Below are 16,409 nucleotides of genomic sequence, written 5' to 3' on the forward strand. Positions count from 1 at the left end.
TCCATCGATGACTTTTCTAATTACTATAGACTAAAACTTGCAAATTCAGTTTAATTTTTACTAGAAAAGCAAGATTTCAGACTTACCTTCAGATTATCAGGCAGCTCTGCCCGTCCAGCATAGCCAGGATTCATGGTAATGAACACAGCACATGTGGGGTTAAGAGAAATCTCTGTCCCTTCAAAGATGAATGTTACGAGTTTGCGAATTATTGCTTGCTGGATGCTAAGTATTTGCTGGGCAACTACAGATAATACTTCAACCTAATACAGACAGAACAGATAGGAAAACATAAGACACGTGGAGAATTAATACAATTTTTTTTAACTCATTTTGATGGCTGTGTTTGCATTCCTGCAGGGAAAAATCACCCTGAGTCTATAGATTAGCTGGCTATTGAAGGGATCCTTTGGAAATTAGTGACACTATTCTCTACTCAACTAACAGAGATCAACAGAGGCTTCTAAAAACCTCCTCAGGGAAATACTGTGTGCCTGAATGTAGACATCTAAGTTAGTTGGACAGGAACTCCCTCTGGAGGCCTCTAAAAGCACTTTCCCTTCAACTCAGACACATAGTTTAGGCTCTCCAGAAAAACTGCTTCACTCAATGCCCAAAATGGAGGATAAATAATCGGTAAGGCTTGCTGATTCTTTTAAAGTATCAAGGTAACAGAATATTGAAAAAGAAATGCTGACATTTGAATTCACTAGAAAACAAGCTACAGCAGAAAAACTGAAAAATTGAGGAGTTTAAAATGTTAATACATACAAAATAGAATTTCATTAAATTTCTATATTTACTAGTATGTACTTAAATGGCATTTCATCAAAGAAACGATAAAACTTTTCCAAAGTCAGTAGTGGCCAAATTAAACAAAACCAAAAAGACCAGAGTAAGATCAAGGGGAGAATTAGATGTGTCTGTGTACACAGGTTGATAATCAGGTCACTCAGTTAGCAACACTCAGCTCCAGTCATCACAGGAATCCCTCCACTGGGATTTGCCTGTCCTGTGCTGAACATGAAATGCAATTCCACACCTGTAGCTTGATTTCTCAAGTAGAAAACAAGAACATTTCTTTCCCCACAAATGAGTGGCACATACAAAAGGAAAAACTGCAAAAGAACTTTTTTTTTCAGTTAAATTGACCCAGAACACAGCACTTCTGTAACACAGGTAGATATGTGTTTCTAGAGCAGGCAGCTGAATGCCTATTTCTGTGTCACTAATTATCAAAACAGAGAGGCCTCACCACAAGTAAAAGCAGAAAATTAGCAATAATGCTGTTATATCTAAATCTGAAACTTCTTCAATTAATGCCTTCTCATTTTATTTGGTTGAGATAAAACATTACCTCAATTCTGTTGAACTCATCAAAGCAGGCCCATGCCCCAGCTTGTGCCAGCCCTTTAAAGAACTTGCCCATTGCTTTGTAATCAAGGCCATCAGAACAGTTGAAGACAACACACTACAACAAAAACACAGAGAACATTTCTCAGTATTACCACAAAGTCCACTATGAAATTCTTAGCATCTCAAATGGGAAGGGATTACTGTTGCCAATTTTGCATTAGAAAACCAGGATGCTATACAGACACAGTCCTAAATGTGAGCTTGTTATCAACTATTTCTGTGAATAAACAACAGAATCACAGAATCATTAGGCTGGGAAAAACCTTTAAGATGTTCAAGTCCAACTGTAAATGAATAGCTACAAAATAAGCAGCACTTGCTTAAGAATAGCATTTTAAGAAATATCAACATATCCAAACATAAACAATGGAAAGTTAAAAAAAAAAAAGGGAGTTTTGGTACCTGCTTAGCTATTGCTTTTGCTAGATCTTTTGTTGTTTCTGTTTTGCCAGTTCCAGCAGGCCCTTCTGGAGCACCACCAAGACTTAATTTCAAGGCACCCATCAATGTCCTACATTATGAAGAGCACAGGCATTAGAAATAGCAATCTTCAATATCAGATTGTTTCTGCATGGATTAATAAGTATTTTCCTATACAAGCTCTCCTGAAAACAATTTACATATTTCTCTATTGACTTCCAGCTTGCCCTAAAAACCCAATATTGTCTCATAAGTGATTCCTAATTGTGGAAGGTGATATTTGGCCACTTGGTCTAAAAGGCATGTCAAGGCTTTTATGACATGAATCCACCATGTACACCCTCAATTACACAAGCCAATTAAGAGTGCCATGAGCAAAATGGTAGAGTCTGCAAAAGCACACATTTCCCTCAAGCAGCACTTGAACTAGCAAGAGCTTAAAGCTGGCTTTATAAATTCAGCCAATCTTTAGAAATGGATGAGAAAGCATAAAGGTTGTTACAAAAAGCAATCACATTGCTTTTCAAGTGAACATCTTACTAAAATGAGATACCTGTTAACACTGGAATTGATCTGATTATTTTACAAAACCCTCTAAGGATTTGGCTCATGTCATGAGGGCTCACCAGAAGTGAAATACCAAATGCCTTTGAGGATTTCAACCTTGAGGACTGAAGTATTTCCATTACAACCTCTTGCAAGCCAGTGGAGGAAAAGGAAGCTAACTACAGCCAAAATCTGGGCAGGGCTCTGTAATTACCTCATTTATCTTACAGGCAGGCATACTCAAACTTTGTATCTCAATTCAGATAAATTAATTGACCAGTGGTGCTGTAGAATTCTTTGCAGTTCCAATACCATGTGCTGCCACCTCATTTCTTGGATACAGCAGAATCTATTACTCTACTGGTGTAGAAGCCTATACACTGTAAATATTTTTACTATATTTGGACAAAATCAACAGGAAACTGTTAGCTGCTGAGGTTCCTCCTATCATTAACTAGATCAAATGAAAGCAAACACAGTTCAATCTGAAAAAAGAAAACATTCTTCACAGACAGTATGTGTTTACCTATAACATCGATCTGTCAGTGGGGTTATAACCAGACGCTGGGAATTGCCCAGGTACTCATAACCATATTTCATTTCTGTGGTGATCATCCTCACCATCACATCACTCTCTTCCCAGTAGTATCTCAGCTGAGAAATCCACTGGAAGTCATTCAGATCTGAGACTTTGTCTTCAGCCAATTTTGAGACCACATCACGAGCTGCAGAGTGAGATGCAGATTGTTTAAAAAATCTAGAGACTTTTACTGAGGTAGGTTACTTAAAACAGCTTATAAGTAAAGTAACATTTACTTAGAGCTCTGTAAGAGTAATTCAACATTTAGAGGCTGGTTTTCATGTTAGACAGGAATCTGCAATTATCTTTCAAAGGGAATCAGTTTAATTGTAACTGGATTCCAGTGTCTGCTCTAAGTAGATGGGAAACACTTGTGCAGTACTGAGCAATCCCCATTTGCAATAATTCTGTAAAGGCTGATTCAAGTTAGAGAAAGCACTTGGGGTGCCCCTCACTAACAGAGCAGCCAGCTGGTGCCAGCAGCTCTGCCCCAGATGCCCCAGCAGCTGCACTCACCATGCACATCAATGACAATGAGAGCCCCAAGGGTCAGCCGGGCTCCACTGGACAGCTGCCCCCTCACCAACTCAACTATGTCCTTGATCTGCAGGTTGCTCTTCTCCAAGAAATCCTGCCCCAGAAACAAACACAGGCATTAGAGTGATGCTGTAGCCAGTAGTTCCTAAGCTGTTGTGGGTGCAATCATTGAGACAGCCCCTCCAACAAAACATATTAATGGTAGTCAGGGCACTACACAAACATTTTAAACTCTTTTTGGCATTTTATTTTAATATGAACACTTCAAAAATATTTATGGCCTGAAAGCAGTAGAAGCAGAAGGCTTATCTTGCTAATGGAATTGACAAAACTCCACAATGGGAGAGGCACAGATAGTCTTTGTTTTGCTTTCCCCACACTAGAAAGGAATGGGTATATGGGACCAAGCCCATTTAAAACATGATTTAGTTGGTTCTACTTTAAACAAGTGCTGGACTATATGATGTCCACAACTCCCTTATATTCTGTGATTCACTGCTCCATAATTCCTTCTCATTTTTCTTCAGCTGTGGATTATTCAAGATACTTTCTGTGAAAGTAATAAATATTTTAGTTCTCTCTAGGTATATCAAATAAGATCTTCAACTGGTGTTAAACAGTACAATTTCCTTCAGTAGGATTTCTTCTGGTACACACCAAAGTAAATGGGAACAAATCTCTACTGAGACCCAATGCAAAAGGAAAAACAAAAAAAAAAAGCACTGCATGAGTAAATTGCAATATATTGTTGATTGAGGATCTTCTTTGCTTTTTATTAATTAATCAGGGTTCAGTGCCTAGAAATAGAAAGTTAAAAGAACATCTTACTTGTAAAGTTTTTGTCCTGATAGCCTGAGACACTTCTTCTGTCCAGTAAATGGATGAAACACAAATAACTGTCTGTCCAGGCCACTGAAGTACCCACTCTTTTCGAGGAACCTTAAACCAAAAATCAATTTCAGATACAAGAAGTCAATAAACACATTAGATTATGGCATTATGGCCTCAAAGGTCTTTTGCAAATAAATGAGAATCAGAATCTAAAGCTTTAATACTACTTCTTCATGAAACTTCAGAATTAAAATTTCAGTTTGGCACTATTGAACAAGAAGAACTGGATTCCACTTAGCTTCAAACATGTTTCCCTAGGTAAGAATTTGAGCAACCTATTCAAGTATATTTGTTTGTAAAATTGAATTTACTCCATAGTTCAGAATAATTACCTGGCTATAGCCTTTTATGCCATCTTGAAGAACTTGTCTTACACTGGCCAACATCATTTCTTCTACTTGCAGAAGCCATTTTTCTACCATGCCCTTCAAGAAAGAAAAACAGTTAAGAGTCAATACATTTCCTGATTGTATTCTTCTCAATGACAAATTATTGAAATGTGTTAGGCTTAAATATGCTTTCTTTGGATCTGGGTGTTGTATATAAAGGGAATAAAGGTTGAAATTACCCCAAATCTGACTGATAATACTGTAGTTTACACTGTCTGAAGGCTAACTCAAGACAATCCAGCTAAAGAAACAGTTGGATATGTTTTATACAAGCATAAACAGAAAACACAGATGGTATAGTCAGATAAACCTGCTTGTTTTAACCCAGGGAATGCTTTGTTCCTGCAGGATTAAGGGAAAAGGGTATCTGTAACTCACAACATGCCCCACCTTTCAGAGGAATTTATTGCAAAATTAATATGTCTTACTCCTTTTTGTAGGAAATCATTTTTATTCTAGAACACCAGTCTGCACCCTCACTTTTTAAACTCCTTTCCTGATGTGATTCTAAATGGTTTAAACCCAATTCCCTCAAAAACAAGCACTTTATGCAATGTATTATGTATTAATCTAATTACATATAGTAAAATTTAAAAAATAATTACATTTGCTTTCACTGGATAGATTTTGTCTATGAAAGGAACTACTTCCTTCTCTGAACTGATCATGCCTATGATCTCCAGATCTTCTGTGAACTCCAGTTTAGCAATTCCTTCAAAACACTTCTTTAAATGTGGTTGTACACGAAGTGGATCCTTTGTTTCAGACAGTATTTCAAGCAGCTCATCATTAGACAGGAAAAAGAATCTGCCAGAAAAATACAATTACTTTCCAATCATGAAAATTGCCATTAATAATCTACTCATACAATTGCTTTTATTGTTGCTTAAGATACCATATATCAGAGAGTAAATTATTATCTCAAATCCTTTTCCTTAAGCAATTTTTAACATTATAAAACTCATCACATCTGTTTTTTCAGATTTTCAATGTGACCACTCAGGCAGGAAAAGATCATATGGCTCCAGCCAGCCATTAGGTAAAAACCCTGTAAAACCCCTGAATTCTGCTCCTGGTGATCATGCACAACTCCCATGGATCACACACCTCTAAAGAGGGTGGGGCAGGGACAGAATTGCATATGGGAAGGTAGAAAGCTCCTTCAAAAATACCCTGTAAATAATAATGCTTTTCTAATCAAAGTTTACATTGGGATAGATTGTGCCTCCCCATCCTCACCTGCTCTGGCATTGCACAACTCAGAGGAAAATTAGTTATGTCTGGATATGAGAGCAGCTTTTCATTTTTTGCTGCATGTGACTGTGTCCCACATGTGTATATAAAATGAGAATTTTAAGTTCAGTAGAAACGGTTTGAAAGAGCTTCTTATTTCTAACTTAGGCCTGTTTAATTAATTTACCTTGGGAAAAATAATCTTTTCGACTCCAAATAAGTATTCAGTCCCTTTTGAATGTCTTCTAAGAGAACATTTGCTTCCTGAAGTCTGTCTAACATCTTGGGCTGTTCAGTTGCTACAAGTACCTTTGTGTCTTTCACCTTTGTAAAAACAAACACATAGCAGACATTGCTAAAAACTGCAATAAGCTTTACATTAAAATTGTTAGCATCAATCATAAATACTGCAGAATGCTAAAAAGCTGCAATTCTTCTAGTGTGCTTTCATGTTATTAAATACACTTGCATTATTTGATAGTTTTGCTTTTCACACTGTCCATTTTACCAACTTGAACTTTATAGACATTAATGAAGGAAATATCAACAAATAAGATCTTTGGCACTTGCTCCTGTGTCTTGAGCTTGCCACACACTCCCAGTGTTTTTGGCAAACATCTCAGCTCACACCACCACTGTCTGGCCTCTTACTCAACTTCTTATTTACAGGGAATTGAGCTGGTTACCAAATTGCACTTCCTATCTCTATTATCTTAACCCTGCTACCCTACAGTCCATATTCACTGAATTTTTGAATAGCCATGCTGTCACATATTAGAGAACAATCACATTAAAAAAAATCCACTTGGTTGCTCCAAAAGTGTGCACACATTGTAAGTCTAATGCAAACTCTCACTGTACCCAGACAAGGCTTTGTACCTTGTCAGTGAAGATGAATATTCATCTTTCTACCTAATTCTCATCATTTAGCCGTATGAAATCTAGAAAATTCAGAATTCATGTTCCTTGAGCTATAATTCACCCTTCAACACCCAGCCTTTACAGAATTCTCAATGCAATAATGATGTCATCTACAATTTTACTGCAAAACTAGAATTTGTTGGACTTTAGTAAAGGATTTTCCACTCCATCAGTACAAATATCCAACTGCAGAAAAGAACAGTGTATGCACATGATATTAATAATCATGTTACCAGATGTGCCCAAAAATGCACAATTTAGGAAATGTTAACACTTACCACTTCTGTCATAATATTTTTCCAGTATGAATCCACAATCTTAAACTTTCTACCCTCTTCAGGCATTTGAGCTATAATGTCTTCTGAACTAAAAATTGGTTCCAAATACAACCACGTTGCCTGACATTTCAACCAGCTATCTATAATATCTTGCATTAAACACAGCTTATCTTTCCAAGCCTGCAAGGAAAACATTTAGCAGTTAAGCAAAATTAGTGGTTAAGCAAAATTACAACAAGAAAAAAAAAACCAAACAATACAAATATGTGTTCTTAGTTAACAACTCTCCAACATCTTATGTCAAAATACCTTCAAGCACTTGGGGAAAGCATATTATGAGACATGCAAGCTCAATCTAACTGGATTTTCCTTACCAAACATTCAGCTTCTATTGGTTTGATGAAGGGAGAGCCACACACTGTCTGAGTCTTAACAATGTGATCATCCAGCAAAAGCTGGATGTCATCCACTGCTGACAGGATGTTGGTGTCCTGCAAACACATCACACTTTGGTAAGTCACATTATTTCTCATTCAGCTTCCTGATTTCCCCTTCTCTATGATGTGAAGATATCAAATGGAATCTGCTCTGTACACCTCTCCAGAGACAGATTGTTCTCTGATAGGAAGCTGCTGCCTTTTGACTCAATCTCCTGCACTGGGATTCTTGTTTCTTCTGGGCAAATTAAAAATTTATCACTGTCCAGCTTTCCATGCAATACTGCAGAAATCCTCAGGCTTTGTTAGGATATGTGAGACCATAAACTGCCCAGATTCTAAAGTCCACATCAAAAAAGTTATAATAATGGAGATAACTGCTGAGCTCTGGGTTAAGATACAACTTTCCATTGTGTCACAATGAATCACCAGCAACATCCCTCTAATATTTCTCAACTGGGATTCAGAATCAGAGTGATTATTTTCAGATATATGTATTTATGGCAATGGATCTAGTGGGAAGGGACAGGGGAGTGGCTTTGCCTGCAGATACAGGAGACTTTAACCTGAAACCACAGGGACACATAAGGGCATGGCCAGGCACATTCCTAGCTCATGTTCATGACTGGACCTTTGCCCTCAAAAAATTGTTATAAGTATGTATTATATTATTGGATTTTTGCAAATATTCAAATGAATACTATATGCATAATGTTGGAAAACTTTGCTGTATGAATGTGGTTTCTTTTAGTTCTGCTATTAACAAAACTTAGAAATAGTAGTGTGATAAATATATATCTTTTTCTTGGACCATAACAGTGATGTAGTACAATATATTGTAATACAATAATAGTAATGTAAAAAGCTTTGGTTCATGTAACTAACTCAGAGAATGGTAAAAAAAAAAGATAATCAGGAAATTCTTCACATTCTTGGATTACAAGTGACACACCAGAATTGCAGGGAAAGAATTTATTGATATTCTGTTATCAGGGAATACTGATGTTGATTTACAGGTTTACAGGGGGATGATTTTGAAAAATGCAGGAAGATCTATGAATATGCAACATGTTGATGCATTTAAAGAAGTGTTTTCTGAGTTAGTGTGTGCTCTTGGCTGAATGCCCAGCACCCAGCTTTAAGAACCTTTTTCTCTATTGCCTTTGTCTCCTATTTGTCTTTTTTTTTCAATTAAACCTTGTAAAATTTACCAGGAAAGGGAACCTTGTTTTTCACACCTGTGTGTTGTTAAATTCACCACTCCCCTGGGGTCTTTGGATGTGTGCTCTCAGGTCATGCAGTTTCTATATTTGTTATTTTTACACATTAAAACCTTCATGTTTTGAGGCTGCTCCATCACTCCCATCTCTCTATATTCACACCACAGATTTCCTGTCAGTAAATCCTGATTTGGTGATTACTCACAGTATCCCTGTATTTTGCCAAACCAAAGTGCACATTGACCCACTCTGACTTCATCTTCTCTACTGTTTTCTCCAAGGAATACTCCTTACTTGCAGCTGCTCCAATAGGTTCTATTCTAAATTGAAATGAAATATATCTTTGAAATGTTTTTTGTAACATAGCTGAAGAGCAAAAAAAAAATAGCAGTTGTAGGTAGAGTTGCATATCAGACTACCTTTCCCAATTTGTTAATAATATCATAGACTCTCTCTTCAAGGAATACTTTTTCCACTTTCAGCCTCACCAAAAAAGATATTAAAGATAATAATATTAAATACATTGATAATATTAAGATTATTAAGATTTAATAATAATATTAAATATATTAATTGTAATATTAATACAGACAGAAAATTCTGAATGAGCAAATTAAAGTTATTTAGGAACACAACTGGATTTTTATGCCTCTGTGGTACAAGAACAACTGACAGTTCACATCTTGATAAATATACCTGATTTTACAGCATGTTCTAACAGCACACAAACCCCCAAATGAACCAATATTTTCTATCAGAGCTATGAAATACAATGCCTAAAAATGAGACTAGATTAAACTTCTTACTGTTCAATAAATTTTGAGAGTCCACAGTCCAATATGTATTTAAGATTACTGTTTTCATCCAGTATGATCTCACATCCTACAATTTCACTAATCTGAAAATAAGGTAATAAATAAATCTATTATTGAGATGCATTTTTGTAAAATACTTTCCAACAGCAAGCAACAAATTCTAATGAAGTATTAGTGTAACACCCTAATTTGCTTTACTGCCATAAATTATTAATTCAGAGAAGCTTCTGCCTGTGGCATTACAAATTTCAAATCTGGATCTGTGATGTCACAGGATAAAATATTCCATATTCCAATATAATATATGAATCTATTGGACTGTCAGTTTCTGGGGCTGAATATTTCCACAGTTACAGCAGTTTAAAGTACCTGCTTCCAGTGTCTGTCCTTCATGCCACGATTGCAGGCAATGGTCAGCACAGGCAGATGCTGTTTAAATTTGTCAAGTTTGAATTTCATGGACTCTGCCATGCGCCTGGGCACGGGCACATCTGGGAAACTCCTGCAGAGCTTGTACATGGTCCTCCACATATTTCCAACCTCTTCACTGATTTCATCAGCATTCAATTGCTGAAGAGATCCTGAATACAGCAGCATTAAAAAAAAGCACAGCAGGCACATCAGGAGAGTCCCAGGGTGCTTTAATTGCAGCTATTTTTTAATCATTTTCCTCTAAGTGGAAATCAATTTGTGTTACAAAAAATCAGCTTAATACAAAATCCAAGTCAGTAACTATTTGACACTGCTTAACAACATTTATTCCTTAAAATTATTCTCTCACAACTAATCAACCCTCTCAACTTCTACTTGACTAATTGCAAATAATGTTTCATCAAGTGAACATCAAAGCCTCACCATTCATCCATTCCTCAGATTTGGTATGGAAAGCATATGCTGTCACCCAAAGCTGCTCAAAGGGTTCTTTGATTGCAATTATAGAATGCAAGAGAGGAAACTGAGTCTTCTCCTGCCCAAGCAAATCTTCTTCATAATTAATACCCTTTAAGGGGAAAAAGAAAAGCTTATTATTCCCATCAAAATCAAAAATTCCTCTTGTTGTATGAACTTTTAAACAGACAATATTGAACACAATTATTTTACATGTCTTAAAGCCAGATAGATCTGTTTATATAGGCCTGTGGATATTTGGTGCATAAGATAACTGTGTTCTTGAAAATTCCCCTGGTTCTTTCATTTCTTTTCCAACCTAAGCCATTCTAAGATCAAGTCCAACCCAGCATTTGTGGGTATCTTTTGCTACTCAAATAAACTTTAAAAACCCAAATCCATTTTAGAATAAGATAATGTACCTTGGCATTCAGTGAAGACAAGACTCACAAATTTCCAATCCACTGTGAAATCTGAATGTAAGCTACTCACAGAGGCTTGTAGGATTTTTTTAACTTGTGATTAGGTTTTTTTCTTTTACAAAGTTACCTGGGAGCTCCCACCAAAACAAGTGTTAATTGCTGTGTTTATTCATGGTAAGACATTCTCTTTGTCCAAAAGATTTTACAATAAAAATCAATGTGCAAAGATTTAGATTTTTAAAAAGTATTGCCTTCTTCATTGTACAGGTAGGGAGGTGAAGCACAGAGAAATGAAATTTAGACACTGAATTCAGATTGAGTCCCCAGTCTGTGCTTTTATAATGCCAACAGGCCTTTCATAAAACTTGTAATCATTCAATATGAGCTGCAGGCAGAAAAAATACAAAGATCCATATTCCAATATAATATATAAATTAATGTAGTCATTGAGCTAATTGTCAGGTCATTTAAATTGTGTGAATACACCTCTTATTGGGATCATGTAATAAGAAACTCAGGCTTAATTAGGTGTTCTGATTTACCTTTAATAGCATATCAGTGCTGTTAACTCAGATTAATTAAATATACTAGATGCCTTTAAATGAGATTAATAGTGTTGATGTGTAGGACTACCAATTTATTTAAATTCTAAACTCATTTAATTGGCTCCATTTGTTTCTTTTGAGTTTTTTCTTAATTAAAAACTTGACCCTAATGGATCCACATATGGAGAAATCTCATTGTCTCACTGTGATTTAAAAGATTAATTAAGCCTCACATTGCCTGTGAGAGCTCTCAAAGACAACCCTTCTCATTTCCCAGCAGAGTCACAGCTCAGACAAACTATCCAATTTAGGATGATACAGTAAATAGGATGGAAAGCCCTGAAGAGAATCCAGGAATCTTGGTCTTCAGTTTGTTTCTTAGCATTTCAAATTCCTATTATGTGTTCATATGCATATTTAATGCCTATCAGCATTACATGGACATTATACAAACAGCTGAAAAACATTTGGGTTTAATTAGAGAACAAGCAGAGGGATGGAAAACACAGCTTCAGTGCACAAACCACAATTCAGGAAAAATGCCAGCTCCCCAACATCTGCCTCTGTCAACTCTGCCAGAAAATTGTTTTCTGTGAGTGGCATCTTGGTACTAATGTCTGCTTGAAAACACTGAAATTCAGTATTTCAATTTTAAATATGAAAATTTTAAATTTTTGAAAATCCCTGATTTTTTTTTCCACAAAATTTGCTCTTCAATGCAATAGTTGGGACAAATCAGCATATAGGCACAAGAAGATATTTGCCACATCTTTGAGAATTTGGAATCTTTAAAGTCATCTTAACAATATATGGCCAGATCTCTGGAAAAAAAGTCAGGGCAGGAACCAAACTTTTGCTTATCCAGCACACCATAACCCACTCTACACTAAAGAAATTAATAAATACTAACCTCAAATTCTGTTAGTGCATTGTCTATATTCTTATTTAACACTTTAAAATTCTCAGCATTCTTCCTCAATTCTTCTGCAGTCACAATATCCCCTCGCTTTTTGTAGGCTTCTACTTCTTTATAATAAACTTCAAGAGTTTGCTTAAACTGAGAACACCTGAGGTAAAGAGAGCTAAGGTAATGTGATGTTGTGTTTCATTCCTTTTCAGGTTTCAATTATTTTATTAATTGCAATTAATAACTGTCACATGAAATCTGATCTCAATACTAGTGTAAACACAGATGCCAGTGAAAGTTCACTAATCACTTATCAACACAGTGCAGTTCACAGGATTAGGATTCTAGGCTCATTTCCAAACCTCAAAATTGATTTATTTTACTTGTTCTCCTTCTTTGAAATTATGTCCCTCCTAATCAGTGAGATTTTTCTTTTCTTTAAAAATTCCCAGTGAAAAAAAATTACTTAACACCATACCTTTCAAACAATGCCTTCTCCACTTGCATCCTCTTGCCAGCCAAGAGTTTTTTACTGCTTTCAAATATTTCCCTAATCTCTTCAGGCCACTGGAAAACTCTGCTGTTCAGGTTTATGTCATCATCTAAAATAAAAAATATGGTCACCTTTAAGAAAATACCTTTTAACCAATGATTTAATAGAATGGTTATTATATAATAGAATGGCCACTAATAAGAAAAATAAACTATTTAGGAATAAGCAAAGAAAACTGGTGGCTGAATTATCTTTATTGCAAAGAAACCCTTTCCTAAAACAAGCCTGAGTAACAGCAAAACTGTAAAATCAAGTTAAGAATGTAAAATTCTCTAAATAAGACATTAGCTAGTCAGAGACAGTTTGTAAGAACAGTTTAGTTATTCCAGAATATCAGTTCCATTCAACAACACACAGAGACCACTCCTAAGTAGATGTATATCATAGTAATAATAAATGTATATTATACCTACATAGGATGGATAAATGCTTAAATCATTTGTAATCCTCAATCTGTAAATGCTGAATTATTCACAAAAGCTAGAGCATCAAAACTGCAAGATGGTCATTATAACTAATGTAGAACACATGCTTATAAAATCTTTTCCATCACTGTCTGATCCAAGAGTATATTCTGCTTAAGGAAACAATATCATCCTGACACTAAAATAGATTTACATTAATTTAACTGCCCTTCCTTTTCAGGTGCAGCAAATAACAGATTGCATCTGTCAATTACATTTTTGCTTTGAATAAAAATGCAAAGTAAAAGTAATTTCTTCAGATGTACCTTCAGTCTTAGAAAACAGCCTTTATATTAACTAACAACAGCAAAACAACTAGAGGCCTGTTCTGATCCAATCCTCAGCTGCAGAGATGCAAGTTTTCACATTTTTTACATGCTGTCATAAAATCTTTGCCACATGGCTTTTTGGATGGCTTTTATGTGGAGAATTTTTATTTAATAATACAGAGGTGTAACATAATTTGGCCAGATTACATAACATTGACCTGATAATACCTAAAGCACATTAAAAAGCCCTGTCTTTGCTGTGTGCCATTCCTCTACCACTCTTTGCTGCACTAGTTTATTTTGGCCTCTATTGAATTTTTTTTATTTCCTTTCTGTCTCTTTTGGAACTTTCCAATAGCACCCTAGAAGATGCAATATTTAGGCATGCAGAGCCCATTCTCTATACATAAATATTCTCATATGGAAACTTTAAAATTTGTAGGTATACATACCAGAGAGATAAGCATAGTCCATGAGGACTTGCAGTCTCTGTTCTGCTTTGATGAGCTCCTTTTGCAGTTTAACAACAGTAACATCCCGGGATTTCTTTAAGAATGCCTCATATTCCACTAACTGTTCAGTGTTCTGAGGCATCTCACTCATTTTCTTGGCAATAAAGTTATACTCATCACAAATTCTTCAACAAAAAGAGAACAGACATATCACTGGGATTGTAAATGGAAAGAGAGGAAAGATCTGGTAAAATGATTTTGTCTTTGAAACAAAAATATGAAATTTCATGATAAACTGAACTTTTTTTTTTTTTTTTCTGAGAGTTCTAGCCAAAGCTCCCTGTTCAGCCAGGCTGTCCATCTTGCACTTGTCTAGTCAGTACTAAAAAAATCCAGCAGATTAATGAATGTATCTCAGCCACAGATACACAGTATTGACCCAGGCAGACAGCAAGAACCATCCATCAGACAACAGGTACCTTTGGTTTAACTGCCTGTTTTCCAACACTTCAAATTCAATCAATATGTCTTTGAGATTTTGGGTCCGACTGCAGAGTTCCTCATTCAGTTGTAAAGCATCCAGACAGAACATGGCCAGAGGAACAGTGACATCCATGGAAGCAATCTCTCTTTTCAGTTCTGTGAAGCTGTCAATTTTCTAAAAACAGAATATAATACATCTGGTTTTTTCCCTAGAACTCTATAGCTGAAAAATCCAACACAACCAATAGTTTCCATCCAACAAACTGGATCATTTATTCCAAACAGAAGAAGGAAAAATCATTTTTATTTTTCCAGATACCTGCTCTTATCCACAGATTCCAGGACTGAAACATTTGCACAGTAATTTGCCATAGTAGAAAAGAGCCCAAGGTGCCTAAGGAAGCATTTAGCCATATGCTAACTCAGGGATGCAAAGAGAAATGTATACAGGGCTGACTGAGGACAAGACATTCCAAAGACAAGCAAGTTGTGGATTGACCAAATATTCTGGGCAGCCTTTTAGCTAAGAAAGAACAACAAAACTCACAGAAGAAGGTTATAGAGAAACTCCCTCCTCCATTTACACAGTAGCCCTACAGTAAAGGGCTTTGTAAATTGAGCACTCCCTAGCATTCCCAAGGGTAAAATAAGTGATTTGTTCTTCAGGAAATAAGTTAGGAAGTCATGTGTGATGTTTTAGCAGAGGAATGGACATGCTGCAGTTGTCAGGAAGATATTACCTCACTTAAAGCATCTAAAGAAGGACCTTTTTCCAAAAATTTTGCGACATCTTGCCATGAATTGTTGTTCAAAAGATTGCTGTACTTCCTGTAGACATTTAAATACCTTAAACACACAAGACCACAAAAAACAAGTGTAAGTTTCTGATGCAAAATTTCTCTATGGAAAGAAACAAATACACTCAAACTGTCTATTTAGTCAAATGGACAGTGTTCCAAAACTGAGGGTTTGGAAAGGCAACAGAGTTACCAGCCAAAACTTACTTCTGTGGACCAAGTATGTTGTTTTCAAAGATCTTTTCAAGTTTGTTTATATACTCTAGAAATAAGGATTCGTGTGGTTTGACTGTATTGAGAGTGAGATCCCGTCTTCGTAATGCTGGAAACAGAAGTTTCTCTACCTAAAGGAAATCATTACAAATATTGTAGTAAGACACAGAATAGCATAGTTTGCTTGTGAAAACTGTATGAAAATCAAACCAGTGCTTCAATATGACTTGACTCTGAAAATTATCTTCTATAACCAAAAGGTTTGCACAGTTCATGATTCACAATCCTCATTTTTATCTTCTACTTGTCAGTCTTCAGCCTCATTCATAACTTTTTATATTACAGATAGTTTTTATTAATATTGTACTTTGTATGCAACTACAGCTTCTCCAGTACCTTTGGGAGTTCCTCAGCACTCTGCAGGATCTTCCTGAAGCACTGACTGATTAAATCCCAACATGCACCCAAAGGTGGCTCAAAGACAATCTCGGGCTCTTTCACACAGAGTTTGACTGTGAGCACCTGAGCTAGGAAGAACTGTGCTCCTTGATATGGTTCTTCAAAATCATTTCCATCCTTAGGGGAAAGAAATAAAAATTTACAGGACAAGGAAGTGAGCTCTAAGAATAAAAATTTTTAAACTCCCCAAATATCTTTCCTGCACAACACCATGGGATCATCTTCCCTGATATTTATACAGAACCTGATGTTTTAAACAAGATCTTATGGTGAT

At 35.9% G+C, this 16,409-nt stretch overlaps 1 protein-coding gene across 1 annotated transcript in view; it reads right to left on the reverse strand.

Annotated features, from left to right (window-relative positions):
* DNAH3 (dynein axonemal heavy chain 3) overlaps positions 1–16,409 on the reverse strand; it is a 51,228-nt gene that overhangs the window by 27,000 nt on the left and 7,819 nt on the right. Inside the window, exons 11-32 of the mRNA XM_079321151.1 lie at positions 16,073–16,252; positions 15,671–15,807; positions 15,407–15,512; positions 14,663–14,841; positions 14,184–14,368; positions 12,924–13,047; positions 12,449–12,605; positions 10,539–10,683; positions 10,053–10,264; positions 9,675–9,766; positions 9,074–9,188; positions 7,586–7,702; positions 7,212–7,391; positions 6,200–6,336; positions 5,385–5,586; positions 4,723–4,815; positions 4,328–4,438; positions 3,479–3,593; positions 2,909–3,107; positions 1,819–1,927; positions 1,358–1,471; positions 87–263 (exon numbers count right to left, since the gene is read on the reverse strand). Of these exons, the coding sequence (XP_079177277.1) occupies positions 87–263; positions 1,358–1,471; positions 1,819–1,927; positions 2,909–3,107; positions 3,479–3,593; positions 4,328–4,438; positions 4,723–4,815; positions 5,385–5,586; positions 6,200–6,336; positions 7,212–7,391; positions 7,586–7,702; positions 9,074–9,188; positions 9,675–9,766; positions 10,053–10,264; positions 10,539–10,683; positions 12,449–12,605; positions 12,924–13,047; positions 14,184–14,368; positions 14,663–14,841; positions 15,407–15,512; positions 15,671–15,807; positions 16,073–16,252 (3,186 nt within the window). The remainder of the gene's footprint in view (positions 1–86; positions 264–1,357; positions 1,472–1,818; positions 1,928–2,908; positions 3,108–3,478; positions 3,594–4,327; positions 4,439–4,722; positions 4,816–5,384; positions 5,587–6,199; positions 6,337–7,211; positions 7,392–7,585; positions 7,703–9,073; positions 9,189–9,674; positions 9,767–10,052; positions 10,265–10,538; positions 10,684–12,448; positions 12,606–12,923; positions 13,048–14,183; positions 14,369–14,662; positions 14,842–15,406; positions 15,513–15,670; positions 15,808–16,072; positions 16,253–16,409) is intronic.

Source organism: Erithacus rubecula (assembly GCF_903797595.1).
Source record: "Erithacus rubecula genome assembly, chromosome: 17".
NCBI lineage: Eukaryota > Metazoa > Chordata > Aves > Passeriformes > Muscicapidae > Erithacus > Erithacus rubecula.